This window comes from Pseudophryne corroboree, chromosome 1 (genome assembly GCF_028390025.1).
Source record: "Pseudophryne corroboree isolate aPseCor3 chromosome 1, aPseCor3.hap2, whole genome shotgun sequence".
NCBI lineage: Eukaryota > Metazoa > Chordata > Amphibia > Anura > Myobatrachidae > Pseudophryne > Pseudophryne corroboree.
In genome coordinates, this window is record NC_086444.1 from 1,064,252,149 (window position 1) to 1,064,269,054 (window position 16,906).

At 48.4% G+C, this 16,906-nt stretch overlaps 1 protein-coding gene across 2 annotated transcripts in view; it reads left to right on the forward strand.

Annotated features, from left to right (window-relative positions):
* SCFD2 (sec1 family domain containing 2) overlaps window positions 1–16,906 on the forward strand; it is a 1,002,395-nt gene that overhangs the window by 939,823 nt on the left and 45,666 nt on the right. The window contains exon 8 of one of the 2 annotated variants that reach the window (XM_063920936.1): window positions 16,075–16,194. The exons of the other annotated variant lie outside the window; for it this stretch is intronic. Within the exon in view, the coding sequence (XP_063777006.1) occupies window positions 16,075–16,194 (120 nt within the window). The remainder of the gene's footprint in view (window positions 1–16,074; window positions 16,195–16,906) is intronic. 2 annotated transcript variants of the gene reach the window in all.

Consider the following 16,906-nt stretch of genomic DNA (forward strand, 5'->3'; position numbering starts at 1 on the left):
ACAAAAGTAAAGCTTTAGGACTACCTGGTGTGCACTGGCTCCTCCCCCTATGACCCTCCTCCAAGCCTCAGTTAGATTTTTGTGCCCGGCCGAGAAGGGTGCATTCTAGGAGGCTCTCCTGAGTTTCTTAGTAAAAGTTTAGTTTTAGGTTTTTTATTTTCAGTGAGACCTGCTGGCAACAGGCTCACTGCATCGAGGGACTAAGGGGAGAAGAAGCGAACCTGCCTGCTTGCAGCCAGCTTGGGCTTCTTGGCTACTGGACACCATTAGCTCCAGAGGGACCGAACACAGGCCCAGCCTCGGAGTCCGGTCCCAGAGCCGCGCCGCCGGCCCCCTTACAGAGCCAGAAGCAAGAAGAGGTCCGGAAAATCGGCGGCAGAAGACATCAGTCTTCACCAAGGTAGCGCACAGCACTGCAGCTGTGCGCCATTGCTCCTCAGGCACACTTCACACTCCGGTCACTGAGGGTGCAGGGCGCTGGGGGGGGGGCGCCCTGAGCAGCAATAGAAACACCTTGGCTGGCGAAAATACATCACATATAACCCCCAGGGCTATATGGATGTATTTTAACCCCTGCCAGAATACAGCAAAAAGCGGGAGAAAAGTCAGCCGATAAGGGGGCGGAGCCTATCTCCTCAGCACACGGGCGCCATTTTCCCTCACAGCTTCGCTGGAAGGACGTCTCCCTGACTCTCCCCTGCAGTCCTGCACTACAGAAAAGGGTAAAACAAGAGAGGGGGGCACTAATTAGGTGCAGTATAAATAAAACAGCAGCTATAAGGGGAAAAACACTTCTATAAGGTTATCCCTGTATATATATATAGCGCTCTGGTGTGTGCTGGCATACTCTCCCTCTGTCTCCCCAAAGGGCTAGTGGGGTCCTGTCCTCTATCAGAGCATTCCCTGTGTGTATGCTGTGTGTCGGTACGATTGTGTCAACATGTATGAGGAGGAAAATGGTGTGGAGGCGGAGCAATTGCCTGTAATGGAGATGTCACCCCCTAGGGAGTCGACACCTGAGTGGCTGAGCTTATGGAAGGAATTACGTGACAGTGTCAGCTCTTTACAAAAGACGGTTGATGACATGAGACAGCCGGCTACTCAGCTCGTGCCTGTCTAGGCATCTCAAAAGCCATCAGGGGCTCTAAAACGCCCGTTACCTCAGATGGCAGATACAGACGCCGACACGGATACTGACTCCAGTGTCGACGATGAAGAGACGAATGTGACTTCCAGTAGGGCCACACGTTACATGATTGATGCTATGAAAAATGTTTTACATATTTCTGATAATACAAGTACCACTAAAAAGGGTATTATGTTTGGTGAGAAAAAACTGCCTGTTTTTCCTGCATCTGAGGAATTAAATGAAGTGTGTGATGAAGCGTGGGTTTCCCCCGATAAAAAACTGATAATTCCTAAAAGGTTATTAGCATCATACCCCTTCCCGACAGATGATAGGGGAAACACCCCCTAAGGTGGATAAAGCGCTCACACGTTTGTCAAAACAGGTGGCACTACCGTCTCCTGATAGGGCCGCCCTTAAGGAACCTGCTGACAGAAAGCAGGAGAATATCCTAAAATGTATATACACTCACACGGGTGTTATACTGCGACCAGCAATCGCCTCAGCCTGGATGTGCAGTGCTGGGGTGGCTTGGTCGGATTCCCTGACTGACAATATTGATACCCTGGATAGGGACAGTATATTACTGACTATAGAGCATTTGAAAGATGCATTTCTATATATGCGGGATGCACAGAGGGATATTTGCCGACTGGCATCAAGAGTAAGTGCGCTGTCCATTTCTGCCAGAAGAGGGTTATGGACGAGGCAGTGGTCAGGTGATGCTGATTCCAAAAGGCATATGGAAGTATTGCCTTACAAAGGGGAGGCGTTATTTGGGGTAGGTCTATCAGACCTGGTGGCCACGGCAACTGCTGGGAAATCCACATTTTTACCCCAGGTAGCCTCTCAACATAAGAAGACGCCGTATTATCAGGCGCAGTCCTTTCGGCCCCATAAGGGCAAGCGGGCAAAAGGCTCCTCATTTCTGCCCCGTGGCAGAGGGAGAGGAAAAAGGCTGCAGCAAACAGCCAGTTCCCAGGAACAGAAGCCCTCTCCCGTTTCTGCCTAGTCCTCAGCATGACGCTGGGGCTTTACAAGCGGACTCAGGCACTCCCCTAAAGTCTGCTTTACCGACGTCTCCCTCCGACAGGGAGGCGGTATTGGAAGCCATTCACAAGCTGTATTCCCAGCAGGTGATAATCAAGATACCTCTCCTGCAACAGGGACAGGGGTATTATTCCACGCTGTTTGTGGTACCGAAGCCGGACGGCTCGGTGAGACCTATTTTAAATCTGAAATCCTTGAACACTTACATACACAGGTTCAAATTCAAGATGGAGTCACTCAGAGCGGTGATTGCGAACTTGGAAGAAGGGGATTATATGGTGTCTTTGGACATCAAGGAGGCTTACCTCCATGTCCCAATTTACCCTTCTCACCAAGGATACCTCAGGTTTGTGGTACAGAACTGTCACTATCAGTTTCAGACGCTGCTGTTTGGTTTGTCCACGGCACCCCGGGTCTTTACCAAGGTAATGGCCGAAATGATGATACTCCTTCGAAGGAAGGGAGTTTTAGTTATCCCGTACTTGGACGATCTCCTGATAAGGGCAAGATCCAGGGAACAATTGGTAGTCGGGGTAGCACTATCTCAAGTAGTGTTGCGGTTGGATTCTCAATATTCCAAAATCGCAGCTGATCCCGACGACACGTCTTCTATTCCTAGGGATGATCCTGGACACAGTCCAGAAAAAGGTGTTTCTCCCGGAGGAGAAAGCCAGGGAGTTATCCGAACTAGTCAGAAACCTCCTAAAACCAGGCCAAGTGTCAGTGCATCAATGCACAAGGGTCCTGGGAATAATGGTGGCTTCCTACGAAGCAATCCCTTTCGGCAGATTCCACGCAAGAACTTTCCAGTGGGACCTGCTGGACAAATGGTCCGGATCGCATCTTCAGATGCATCAGCGGATAACCCTGTCACCAAAGACAAGGGTGTCTCTCCTGTGGTGGTTGCAGAGTGCTCATCTTCTAGAGAGCAGCAGATTCGGCATTCAGGACTTGGTCCTGGTGACCACGGATGCCAGCCTGCGAGGCTGGGGAGCAGTCACACAGGGAAGAAATTTCCAGGGCTTGTGGTCAAGCCTGGAGACATCACTTCACATAAATATCCTGGAGCTGAGGGCCATTTACAATGCCCTAAGCCAAGCAAGACCTCTGCTTCAAGGTCAGCCGGTGCTGATCCAGTCGGACAACATCACGGCAGTCGCCCACGTGAACAGACAGGGCGGCACAAGAAGCAGGAGGGCAATGGCAGAAGCTGCAAGGATTCTTCGCTGGGCGGAAAATCATGTGATAGCACTGTCAGCAGTGTTCATTCCGGGAGTGGACAACTGGGTAGCAGACTTCCTCAGCAGGCACGACCTCCACCCGGGAGAGTGGGGACTTCACCCAGAAGTCTTCCACATGATTGTAAACCGTTGGAAAAAAACCAAAGGTGGACATGATGGCGTCCCGCCTCAACAAAAAATTGGACAGGTATTGCGCCAGATCAAGGGACCCTCAGGCAATAGCTGTGGACGCTCTGGTAACACCATGGGTGTACCAGTCAGTGTATGTGTTTCCCTCCTCTGCCTCTCATACCCAAGGTACTGAGAATTATAAGACGGAGAGGAGTAAGAACTATACTCGTGGCTCCGGATTGGCCAAGAAGGACTTGGTACCCGGAACTTCAAGAGATGCTCACAGAGGACCCGTGGCCTCTACCTCTAAGAAGGGACCTGCTCCAGCAAGGACCCTGTCTGTTCCAAGACTTACCGCGGCTGCGTTTGACGGCATGGCGGTTAAACGCCGGATTCTGAAGGAAAAAGGCATTCCGGAAGAAGTCATTCCTACCCTGATCAAAGCCAGGAAGGATGTGACCGCAAAGCATTATCACCGCATTTGGCGGAAATATGTTGCGTGGTGCGAGGCCAGGAAGGCCCCAACGGAGGAATTTCAACTGGGTCGATTCCTGCATTTCCTGCAAACAGGAGTGTCTATGGGCCTAAAATTAGGATCCATTAAGGTTCAGATTTCGGCCCTGTCGATTTTCTTCCAGAAAGAACTGGCTTCAGTTCCTGAAGTTCAGACGTTGTCAAGGGGGTGCTGCATATACAGCCTCCTTTTGTGCCTCCAGTGGCACCTTGGGATCTCAATGTAGTTTTGGGGTTCCTAAAATCACATTGGTTTGAACCGCTTAAATCTGTGGATTTGAAATATCTCACATGGAAAGTGGTCATGCTGTTGGCCCTGGCTTCGGCCAGGCGCGTGTCAGAATTGGCGGCTTTATCTTATAAAAGCCCTTACCTGATTTTTCATACGGACAGGGCAGAATTGAGGACTCGTCCACAATTTCTCCCTAAGGTGGTTTCAGCGTTTCACCTGAACCAGCCTATTGTGGTACCTGCGGCTACTAGGGACTTGGAGGACTCCAAGTTGCTGGACGTTGTCAGGGCCCTGAAAATATATGTTTCCAGGACGGCTGGAGTCAGAAAATCTGACTCCCTGTTTATCCTGTATGCACCCAACAAGCTGGGTGCTCCTGCTTCTAAGCAGACTATTGCTCGTTGGATTTGTAGTACAATTCAGCTTGCACATTCTGTGGCAGGCCTGCCACAGCCAAAATCTGTAAAAGCCCATTCCACAAGGAAGGGGGCTCATCTTGGGCGGCTGCCCGAGGGGTCTCGGCTTTACAACTTTGCCGAGCAGCTACTTGGTCAGGGGCAAACACGTTTGCTAAATTCTACAAATTTGATACTCTGGCTGAGGAGGACCTGGAGTTCTCTCATTCGGTGCTGCAGAGTCATCCGCACTCTCCCGCCCGTTTGGGAGCTTTGGTATAATCCCCATGGTCCTTACGGAGTTCCCAGCATCCACTAGGACGTCAGAGAAAATAAGAATTTACTTACCGATAATTCTATTTCTCGTAGTCCGTAGTGGATGCTGGGCGCCCATCCCAAGTGCGGATTGTCTGCAATACTTGTACATAGTTATTGTTAACTAAATCGGGTTATTGTTGTTGTGAGCCATCTTTCCAGAGGCTCCTCTGTTATCATGCTGTTAACTGGGTTCAGATCACAAGTTGTACGGTGTGATTGGTGTGGCTGGTATGAGTCTTACCCGGGATTCAAAATCCTTACTTATTGTGTACGCTCGTCCGGGCACAGTATCCTAACTGAGGCTTGGAGGAGGGTCATAGGGGGAGGAGCCAGTGCACACCAGGTAGTCCTAAAGCTTTACTTTTGTGCCCAGTCTCCTGCGGAGCCGCTATTCCCCATGGTCCTTACGGAGTTCCCAGCATCCACTACGGACTACGAGAAATAGAATTATCGGTAAGTAAATTCTTATTTTTTATTGAAAAAAATAATAATTAGTGTTTGGGACTGGGAAGGGAGTGGGAGGAGGACATGAATGCTATTTTGTTGTCCAGGGCTTCCATTACCTTAATGGAGAAGGGTCTGAATGGGTTAAAAAAAAAAATGCGTGAGGTCCCCCCTCCTAAGTATAACCAGCCTCGGGCTCTTTTAGCCGGTCCTGGTTGTTTAAATACTGGGAAAAAATTGGACAGGGGTTCCCCGTATTTAGACAACCAGCATCGGGCTCTTAGTCCGGTCCTGGTTCCAAAAATACGGGGGACAAAAGATGTAGGGGTCCCCCCGTATTTTTAAAACCAGCACCGGGCTCCACTAGCCAGGGACATAATGCCACAGCCGGGGGACACATGTATGTAGGTCCCTGCGGCCGTGGCATTACCCCCCCCCCCAACTAGTCACCACTGGCCGGGGTTCCCTGGAGGAGTGGGGACCCCTTAAATCAAGGGGTCACCCCCCCTCCAGGCACCCAAGGGCCAGGGGTGAAGCCCGAGGCTGTCCCCCCCATCCGTGGGCTGTGGATGGGAGGCTGATAGCCATGTAAGTAAAAAAAGAATATTGTTTTTTGTTGTGGAACTACAAGGCCCAGAAAGCCTCCCCCGCTTGCTGGTACTTGGAGAACCTCAAGTACCAACATGCAGGGAAATATTGGGCCCGCCGGTACCTGTAGTTCTACAACAGAAAAAATACCCAAATAAAAACACAACTCACACACCGTGACAGTAAAAATTTATTAAAACACACTGACACACTCACACATACTTACCTATATCCCACGCCGGTCACGTCCACTTGTCCAGTAGAATCCAATAGGGGTAGCTGTAAAAATGAGAGACACATTACTTACCTACATCCCACGCCGGTCACGTCCACTTGTCCAGTAGAATCCAATAGGGGAATCTGTAAAAATGAGAGACAGATTACTTACCTAAATCCCACGCCGGTCACGTCCACTTGTCCAGTAGAATCCAATAGGGGTACCTGTAAAAATGAGAGACAGATTACTTACCTACATCCCACGCTGGTCACGTCCACTTGTCCAGTAGAATCCAATAGGGGTACCTGTAAAAATGAGAGACAGATTACTTACCTACATCCCACGCCGGTCACGTCCACTTGTCCAGTAGAATCCAGTAGGGGAATCTGTAAAAATGAGAGACAGATTACTTACCTACATCCCACGCTGGTCACGTCCACTTGTCCAGTAGAATCCAGTAGGGGAATCTGTAAAAATGAGAGACAGATTACTTACCTACATCCCACGCCGGTCACGTCCACTTGTCCAGTAGAATCCAATAGGGGTACCTGTAAAAATGAGAGACAGATTACTTACCTACATCCCACGCTGGTCACGTCAACTTGTCCAGTAGAATCCAATAGGGGTACCTTTAAAAATGAGAGACAGATTACTTACCTACATCCCTCGCTGGTCACGTCCACTTGTCCAGTAGAATCCAATAGGGGTACCTGTAAAAATGAGAGACAGATTACTTACCTACATCCCACGCCGGTCACGTCCACTTGTCCAGTAGAATCCAGTAGGGGAATCTGTAAAAATGAGAGACAGATTACTTACCTACATCCCACACCGGTCACGTCCACTTGTCCAGTAGAATCCAGTAGGGGAATCTGTAAAAATGAGAGACAGATTACTTGCCTACATCCCACGCCGGTCACGTCCACTTGTCCAGTAGAATACAATAGGGGTACTGATAGAGTCAGTTTTCTACCTTTTAACACAAGCTATTTACTAATACCTTCAAGCCGTAATGGCCGCTAAACCACGTGCACGTGCTACGCACTTCATACGCTATTTGCGTACAAAGACCTCGCACGTGGCACGCAAGTCACGTACAAACGCTGCGCTGAGTGTACGGAATACACACAGCGAGCGTACACACAGATAATAACCTTTTAAACCTTAAACACAGAGTATGATTATACTGTAAGTCTTAGTATTGAGATACTGTAATGATATACCACTGGTTAACCTGGATATTTAAGCAAGCTGTTTGAGTGATTGAGATACTCAGAAACCCTTTGTACTAGCTAGAGAAACACAGACACCTTGCTGAGGTTCCAACACCTTTACTAACGAGATTTAGCTATGTAAAAGGGAAAATACAGTTAACAGCTTATACACTACAGCACTAACATAAAACACCTACACAGAATACTAGACATAAATATACAATAGCGTCTTAATCCTAAACAATAACAGTGAGAGAGAGAGAGTATGGCAAATACAGACAGAGATTAAGTTGGTCACAGAGAAAAACTTACACACTGGGGAATGATCGCTGCGCAGTCCTGGAACCAGCTCTCTAGTTAGTCAATGATGAAAACCTTTTGTGGAGAGTAGACTGAGCTGGCCCAGGCTGGCTTTTCTTATATACACAAAGTACAGTACACTACAAAGGGCCCCACAATCTTATTGTTCATTGGACACAGGAATCGGTCTTCGCATTATAACCAAAGGTCATAGGTTAGTTTGAACAGGTGGGTTGTGACTATTCCAAAATGCTCAGCTGGGAGGGATTCTCAGGACTCACACCACATGTGTAATAAAACAGCAAATACTTTTAAAGTCCATAAACTTCTTTTGAACATAACTATACGCTGGAGCGACCGATCTCTTCCTAACCAACACCGGAATGTTTCTAATAAAATACTCTTCGGTTAGGTACTAAACACCACTGTTCAGACCCTGTCTGACCCTTCGTATCATGCAAAGAGGAATTCCTTTGTACATGAACCAGTTACACTAAACATACTTACAGATATTATTAAAGGGACCATAACCTATAAAATATACTATTTGGATTAACTATGTAACGATCGAGTCGCCCGCCAGACGCACACAAACTCTACCGTAAATGCACATACCACGCGCCTGAGCGCACGACCGTGGAGGCGCCGTCACGCAACTGCGAATATGCGCACGCACGGGAGAGAATGTGCACGTGCAGCGGGCAAGCGCATGGGGTTAGTACAAGGCATCATAGGTCGCTATATTTTTCGACTTTGACAGTACCTGTAAAAATGAGAGACAGATTACTTACCTACATCCCACGCCGATCACGTCCACTTGTCCAGTAGAATCCAATAGGGGTACATGTAAAAATGAAAATGATACTTACAAACTTAAATCCACAGGAGGAGAGAGGGGGGGGGGGGGAGAGAGAGAGAGAGAGACTAACCTGCTGCTGCTGCTGCTGGGGAGACCGGCACACACTGCAGGGCCACGACGGGAGGACGGAGCCGGCGGAGGAGGGGGAGAGCCGCACACCGCCGCTCCTGTCAGCGGCAGCGGAGGAGGACGGGGCGCACACTGCAGACGCCAATCACCGCCGGGACAATTAACACACACGCACACTGTCCCACACACACACACACACACACACACACACACACAATTAACAAACACGCACACTGTCCCACACACACACACACACACACACACAATTAACACACACGCACACTGTCCCACACACACACACACACACACACAATTAACACACACGCACGCACACTGTCCCACACACACAAATAACACACACGCACACTGTCCCACACACACACAATTAACACACACTCACACTGTCCCACACACACACACAATTAATACACTCACACAATTAACACACATTCACACTGTCCCACACACAATTAACACACTCACACTGTCACACACTCACACAATTAACACACACTCACACTGTCCCACACACACACACACACACAATTAACACACACACACTGTCCCGCACCCCCCTCTCCCGACAGAAAAAATATATAAACATAATTGTAAAGCCCGCTCACCTGTTAAGGCCGCGCGCGCGCGTACCTCCGAGGTCGCGCGCGATCGCGTACTGTACAATGTGCAGGGAGGAGGTGAGAGGAGGCTCCTGGCTGCCGCTGCCTGTCCAGTGTGACAGGCACAGCAGCCGGGGAGACAGGGAGAGCGCCGCAGGTAGCGCCGGCGGAATCCCTGTCGCATGGGGTGAGCGGGCCGTGCCGGTGGCACCCCCTCTGTTGGGGCTTCCACGGCGCCCAGGGCACGTGCCCTGCTCGCCCCGTGCTAGATACGCCTCTGTTCCAGCCTTCTGTCCCCTGTCACTCCAGCCTCCTGTCTTTCCAGCTGCCTGCCCCATGGCCCTCATTCCGAGTTGATAGCTCGCTGACGTTTTTCGCAGCACAGCTATGAGGTTACTACTGCGCATGTGTATGCACTGCAATGCGCACATGCGTCGTGTGGGTACAAACAGCATTGTTGCTGTGCAATGCTTCAAGCGATGAATCCATTTGCACAACCGATCGCAAGGAGATTGACAGAAAGAGGGTGTTTATGGGTGTCAACTGACCGTTTTCTGGGAGTGGTAGGGAAAACGCAGACGTGTCCAAGCGTTTGCAGGGCGGGTGCCTGACGTCAATTCCGGGGCCAGACAGGCTGAAGTGATCACAAGGGCTGAGTAAGTCCAGAGCTACTCAGAAACGGCTAAAAATCTTTTTCGTCCCGCTCGGCTGCACAAGCGTTCGCACACTTGCAAAGCGAAAATACACTCCCCTAGAGGCAGCAACTATCTGATCGCTGCTCTGCAAAAAATAGCTAGCAAGCGATTAACTCGGAATGAGGTCTCATGTCACTCCAGCTTCCTGCCCGTCACTCCAGTTCACTGTCTTTCCAGCCTCCTGTCCCATGTTCTCTCTAGTCTCCTGTCTATCCTGTCACCTGCCTCATACCACTTTAACCTCCTGCCCCCTGTAACTCCAGCCTCCTGCCCCATGTCATTTCAGTCTCCTGACTTTCCAGCCTCCTGTCCACCGCTACCCTTTCTGTGAAAATTACTTCACAGAAAGGAATAGCCTCCCATCAGAATCAGTAGAGGCTAATACAGTACAGCATTTTAAACATGCTTGGTATATACTTACAAAGAACTAAGAGGTCTATTTACTAAGCCTAGGATGGAGATAAAGTGGCCAGAGATAAAGTACCAGCTCAACACAGTTTATGACACGGCAGTTAGGAGGTTATTGGCTGGTAATTTATCTCCGTCAACTTTATCTCCATCCAGGTCTTAGTAAATAGACCCCTAAGGGTCTAATAGGGTTTGCAGTAACAATAATGTTAAAAATGGGCACATAAAAACGTAATTGTCCATTAAAATTTGATAGGGTATGGTGCTTATGGAAGAACTCTCGACACCTTAAATATTACGTGGTTGTAATATCTTAAGCACTGAGCTGCTCCCGGCGCGTACCGTTTTCTCTCCATGTACTCATAAATGTACTTCAATATTTAATGTTTTGATGAACAGGATTGGCGTAACCTTTATATCTATTTTTGACATAATTTATTTCTTATATAATGACTTTCTGTTTATTGCTTACAGACTACTGATCTACCTGGTGGATATGTGCTTAAGATCAGTAGCAGTTCTTGCCACGGGCAAGCAGGCTTTTTGCCCGGGGCACCGCTGTCCCCAGGGCGCCACCATGGCAGGAGCTGCTACTGATCCCCGCTCCCCTCTCCCCGGCTGCAGCAGGCGCCGTGGGCTGTGTGGGCGCCCGCTGCAGCCGGCTCCATTGACAGACACTAGAGGTCATAATTGACCTCTAGTGTCAGTGCAGCACTGCTATGGGAGAGACGTCATGACGTCTCTCCCATAGAGAGGAGCCAACGGACGGAGACGGAGGGCAGCGTAGCAGCGGTCCGGAAGCAGGAGTGGGGCTGGTAAGTATTGTGTAGTTGTTGTTTTTTTTTTATTGTGTGTATTTGTAAGCGGCGCTACCGGGGCACAGCTACTGGGGGCACAGCTACAAGGGCACAACTACTGGGGGCAAATCTACTGGGTGCACATCTAGGGGGCGGTATCCGGACTCCAGGTCGACAACAAAAAGGTTGACGCACCTTAGGTCGACGCCAATTGGTCGACACACCTTAGGTCGACATGGACAAAAGGTCGACAGGAACAAGGTCAACATGGAAAAAGGTCGACATGAGTTTTTCACAATTTTTTTCTTTTTTGGAACCTTTTCATACTTAACGATCCACATGGACTACGATTGGAACGGTAATCTGTGCCGAGCGAAGCGGAGGGATGTGAGGGGACGCGGTGCACTAATTGGGGTTCCTGGTCACTCTACGAAGAAAACGACACCAAAAAAACATAAAAAACTCATGCCGACCATTTTCCATGTCGACCTTGTTCCTGTCAACCTTTTGTCCATGTCGACCTAAGGTGTTTCGACCAATTTGTGTTGACCTAAGGTGTGTCGACCTTTTTGTTGTCGACCTGGAGTCCCAGACCCCTAGGGGGCAGTGCTACAGGGGGCACAGCTACAAGGGGAAAATCTACTAGGGCACAGCTACAGGGGGGCACAGCTACAGGGAGGCACAAGTACAGGGGGATAACCGTGGCCACGCCCCTATTTTTGGGCGTTCACCAGTTCTATTTTACCAGGGGTGGGGGTGTAAAGGGGTGGGGTGGCGCGCCGCGCCACAGGAAACTTTCACCCTGAGTGCCACAAAGTCTAGAACCGGCCCTTCTTAAGATATAGGTATGCCTCTCTAGTATATTTCCTGGATATTTGTTAGACCATTGCATAAAGAGCACGTATTTGTTTTTGTTTTTTTTGTAAAGGTTCCATTGTTTACTTGTTGTTGTTTTTTTTATTTAAAAAGCAATAAAAATACTTGATTTAAAAAAAGGGGCAGATTAGATTGGCCAAGTAGTTCTTATCTGCTGTCAAACTTCATGTTTTTATGTCTTTCCAGCCTCCTGCCCCGTGTCTCACCAGCCTCCTGCCCCATTTCACTCCAGCCTCTTGCCCCATGTCACTCCAGCCTCCTGCCCCATGTCTCACCAGCCTCCTGCCCCATGTCACTCCTGCCCCATGTCTCACCAGCCTCCTGCCCCATGTCACTCTAGCCTCCTGCCCCATGTCTCACCAGCCTCCTGCTCCCTGCCACTCCAGCCTCTTGTCCCTGGTCACTCCAGCCTCCTACCCCATGTCTCACCAGCCTCCTGCCCCATGTCACTCCAGCCTCCTGCCCCATGTCACTCCAGCATCCTGCCCCATGTCTCACCAGCCTCCTGCCCCATGTCTCACCAGCCTCATGCCCCATGTCACTCTAGCCTCCTGCCCCATGTCTCACCAGCCTCCTGCTCCCTGCCACTCCAGCCTCTTGCCCCTGGTCACTCCAGCCTCCTACCCCATGTCTCACCAGCCTCCTGCCCCATGTCACTCCAGCCTCCTGCCCCATGTCACTCCAGCATCCTGCCCCATGTCACTCCAGCATCCTGCCCCATGTCTCACCAGCCTCCCGTCCCATGTCTCACCAGCCTCCTGCTCCCTGCCACTCCAGCCTCCTGCCCCTGGTCACTCCAGCCTCCTGCCCCATGTCACTCCAGCCTCCTGCCCCATGTCACTCCAGCCTCCTGCCCCATGTCACTCCAGCCTCCTGCCCCATGTCACTCCAGCCTCCTGCCCCATGTCACTCCAGCATCCTGCCCCATGTCTCACCAGCCTCCTGCCCCATGTCTCACCAGCCTCCCGTCCCATGTTGCTCTAGCCTCCTGCCCCATGTCTCACCAGCCTCCTGCTCCCTGCCACTCCAAGCTTTTGCCTCTTGCCCCTTGTCCCTTGTCACTCCAGCATCCTGCCTTTCCATTTATAATAATATAAATACAAATGAACAAACTTTAACACACAAAATGATTCTATTCTGTTGACACATACTGACTGCATATGGCAACATTTTAATGTAATATTATAATGGCTATTCATATTGGATACATTTCATGATTACAATCTAACCACCATATTGTCTTCAGTTTTCACGTCTGCTCTTCTATGTATACCTTGTTTAGATCAGGTATAATCAGTATGCTAACAACATAGCCGATCACATCATCTGTGCTTGCATCAGCAGAACATGAGTGCACTGATCCTGTGAGAATTTATTCAGCATAAGATTACCATTTTGTTACTGAGGGGTCTATTTACTAAGCCTTGGGTGGAGATAAAGTAGTCGGAGATAAACTACCAGCCAATTTGCTTTTAACTACCATTTTTCAAACCCAGCCAGTAACATGGCAGTTTGGAGCTGATTGGCTGGTACTTTATCTCCGTCCACCTTATCTCCATCCTAGGCTTAGTAAATAGACCCCTGTCCCACAAAATATGTATGTGCATATGTCTGAATGTAGTTTTTTTTTATCCATTATTGACTAGAGAGGCAGCCGAGGCTGACAAGCATGGGGGTAGGGGGGGAGAGGGGGGGGGGGGGGGGGGGCAGTACAGTATGGTACCAGGGACATGTGTGCAGGTTGTCTTTGTGTGTACTGTATGTGTGTGGTTCAGATACGGTCCCACCAGCAGCTGCCATGGTAATCCGTAAGAAGTCCTGTATTCTAAGCCACTTTCCCAGCCGTAGGTATGAATCCGCTGAGCTATTTAAATCACTGTATTGACCTACTGTTGTCATATTTACTTACTGGATGAACTAAACTCGGCCAGTAACAGCTACTCATGAATCGGTAATCTTTGTGAAAATCCACCAATGTTCCCTACTTCCCCTAACAATGGGCTGCAGTGTTTGGTAAATCTGTCCGCAAGCACGCGTTCCATGTAGAGAGGTAATAGGCATATTTCTCATTAGTATTAAATGTTTCACCTCTTCAGGATCACAATGGCTTCTAGAACAAATACATAGAATGTGTAACCTCATGCATGTGCTCTTTGCTCAGGAAAGGAATCAGAACACCTGCTTTATCTGCTGTGTCCATCATCTTCTGCAGACCTATGCTAAATATAGGGTTCTCAAGCCATCCCTTGCTAACACATTGCAGTTTACCATCCATGCAGTTCACTATGAAACAGACAGGGAGTGGCACCATAGGAACCTGTTGTGACCAATGCATCAAACCAGCACATAAAAGATAAATGCAACCAATGTGCAGATGTATGCTTTATGTGGATGGTGGGAGTTGCATCATTGCCTTCCTCATACAGGAAGTGCTTGTTATGCAGGAAGTACCTCTATAGCATTGTTCAGCATGATTGCAGTGAGTAAAGAAACACTTTTGCAGCTCTCCAGAGCACACAGACTACTTTACACTATATGGGGGTGGGTTGACACTTTGGAGTTATTATTTTGTGATTTTTCTCACTCCACTTTATCACTCTTCAAGGATTACAACTGCTACTGGTTCTTTGACAAAGGGAATATGCTGTTCAATGTAAACCCGATGGCTGAAGGATGCGCGTTTGGGTGTGCGGTGTGGCCCCTCTGGACCCAGAGGCCCATGTGCACTTCACAGACTGCACCTAGTATAGATACGCCAATGGAATGATCCCTTAGGGTAAACAGACACTACTAAATGCTGCATGTACAAATAAGGGAGGAATGCCCTTTCCGCAAAATGCCAGTACAAAGAAGAACTCATGCTGCAGCCTCTGTCTTTTCAAGACTGTGATTACCATATAGATTCCAGTCACCATCAGACCAAAATGTCACATATTGTGTGTCACACGGTGGGGCAGTGTGAGTGGAAAGGTCTGGTACAATGTTTATTGCCTTCATGTCTACGTACAATGGGGGTAATTCCAAGTTGATCGCAGCAGGACATTTTTTAGCAGTTGGGCAAAACCATGGTGGTCATTCCGAGTTGTTCGGTCGTTGCCGATTTTCGCTATATTGCGATTAGTCGCTTACTGCGCATGCGCAAGGTTCGCAGAGCGCATGCGCTTAGTTATTTTACACAAAAGTTAGGTATTTTACTCACGGCATAACAAGGATTTTTCATCGTTCTGGTGATCGTAGTGTGATTGATAGGCAGTGGGTGTTTCTGGGCGAAAACTGGCCGTTTTCTGGGCGTGTGTAAAAAAACGCTGGCGTTTCTGGGAAAAACGCGGGAGTGTCTGAAGAAATGAGGGAGTGTCTGGGCGAATGCTGGGTGTGTTTGTGCCGTCAAATCAGGAACGAAACTGACTGAACTGATCGCAATGGCTGAGTAAGTCTATAGCTACTCAGAAACTGCTAAGAAATTTCTATTCGCAATTCTGCAAATCTTTTGTTCGCAATTCTGCTAAGCTAAGATACACTCCCAGAGGGCGGCGGCTTAGCGTGTGCAATGCTGCTAAAAGCAGCTAGCGAGCGAACAACTCGGAATGAGGGCCCATGTGCAGTGCAGGTGAGGCAGATATAACATGTGCAGAGAGAGTTAGATTTGGGTGTGGTTTGTTCAATCTGCAATCTAAATTGCAGTGTAAAAATAAAGCAGCCAGTATTTACCCTGCACAGAAACAAAATAACCCACCCAAATCTAACTCTCTCTGCACATGTTATATCTGCCTCCCCTGCAGTGCACATGGTTTTGCCCAATTGCTAACAAACTTGCTGCTGCGATCAACTCAGAATTACCCCACTATGTTCAAATGAAATAAATTGTGCTGTTGTTATTAGTAGTATTACTACTACTATTATTATTATTATTATTATTATTATTATTGTGTAACCTTCGTAATAGTCTCTGCAAGTCTTCATATTGCTAGTTACAGATACTGTTTTTTTTTCTGTTATATGTCTAGGTAAGCCGCCCACATCCTGGGGACTCTTCCCTCCTGATCCTATTTGTGATTGGAGGAGTCACTGTCTCAGAAGTCCGGATGGTAAAAGATCTTGTATCAACTCTCAAGCCTGGGGTTCAGGTACTAGCATATCAGTAAAGTCTGCTGCATTCATCTACATACAAACAGAGTGGCATACATATAAATCAAAGACACTGATCAATAGCCCCACAGAGGCAATGACAACACTAAGCAGCCTATTTATCAAACTTTTTGGCCACGGTAAGATCACTAACTCAAGTAGACAAGGCTACTTATTAAGCCTAAGACATTTCATGAGTCACTGTCAGTGTTGGAACACACTGCTGTCCCCATACAATGTACAATAAGTTGCTATTATGCTATTTATGAAGCTCCAGTCCGGTAGCTAACACCAACTTCCATTTACATCCTTCCTCCTCATCTGGCTCTCATAGTTTGTACATGCACAGTAACACCACCAGGAGGAAACCCAGCAGTGTAAATGTTCACTGCTGTTATTGGTGGGCAAAGGGTAGCTTATGGACTTTGCTGGGACAGCTCATTATAGGAGTAGATAAATATCCTAGGATTCTGGACTAGAATTTTCAGGTTTTTGGGAAAGCTGTAAGAAACAGATTTATTAGTAATACTGGCCACAAACTAGGTTATATCGCTCATTGTAACACTGAATAAGCACATCTCTGTCTGCTTTGGCCACATATACAGTATAATGCTGAGTGATCTGATCCTAAGGGACCCAGTCAGTGTTGGTCACACATACAGATTTTGCTTCCTAATTTGATTGATAAAATCAGTGATTTCAGCAGATGTA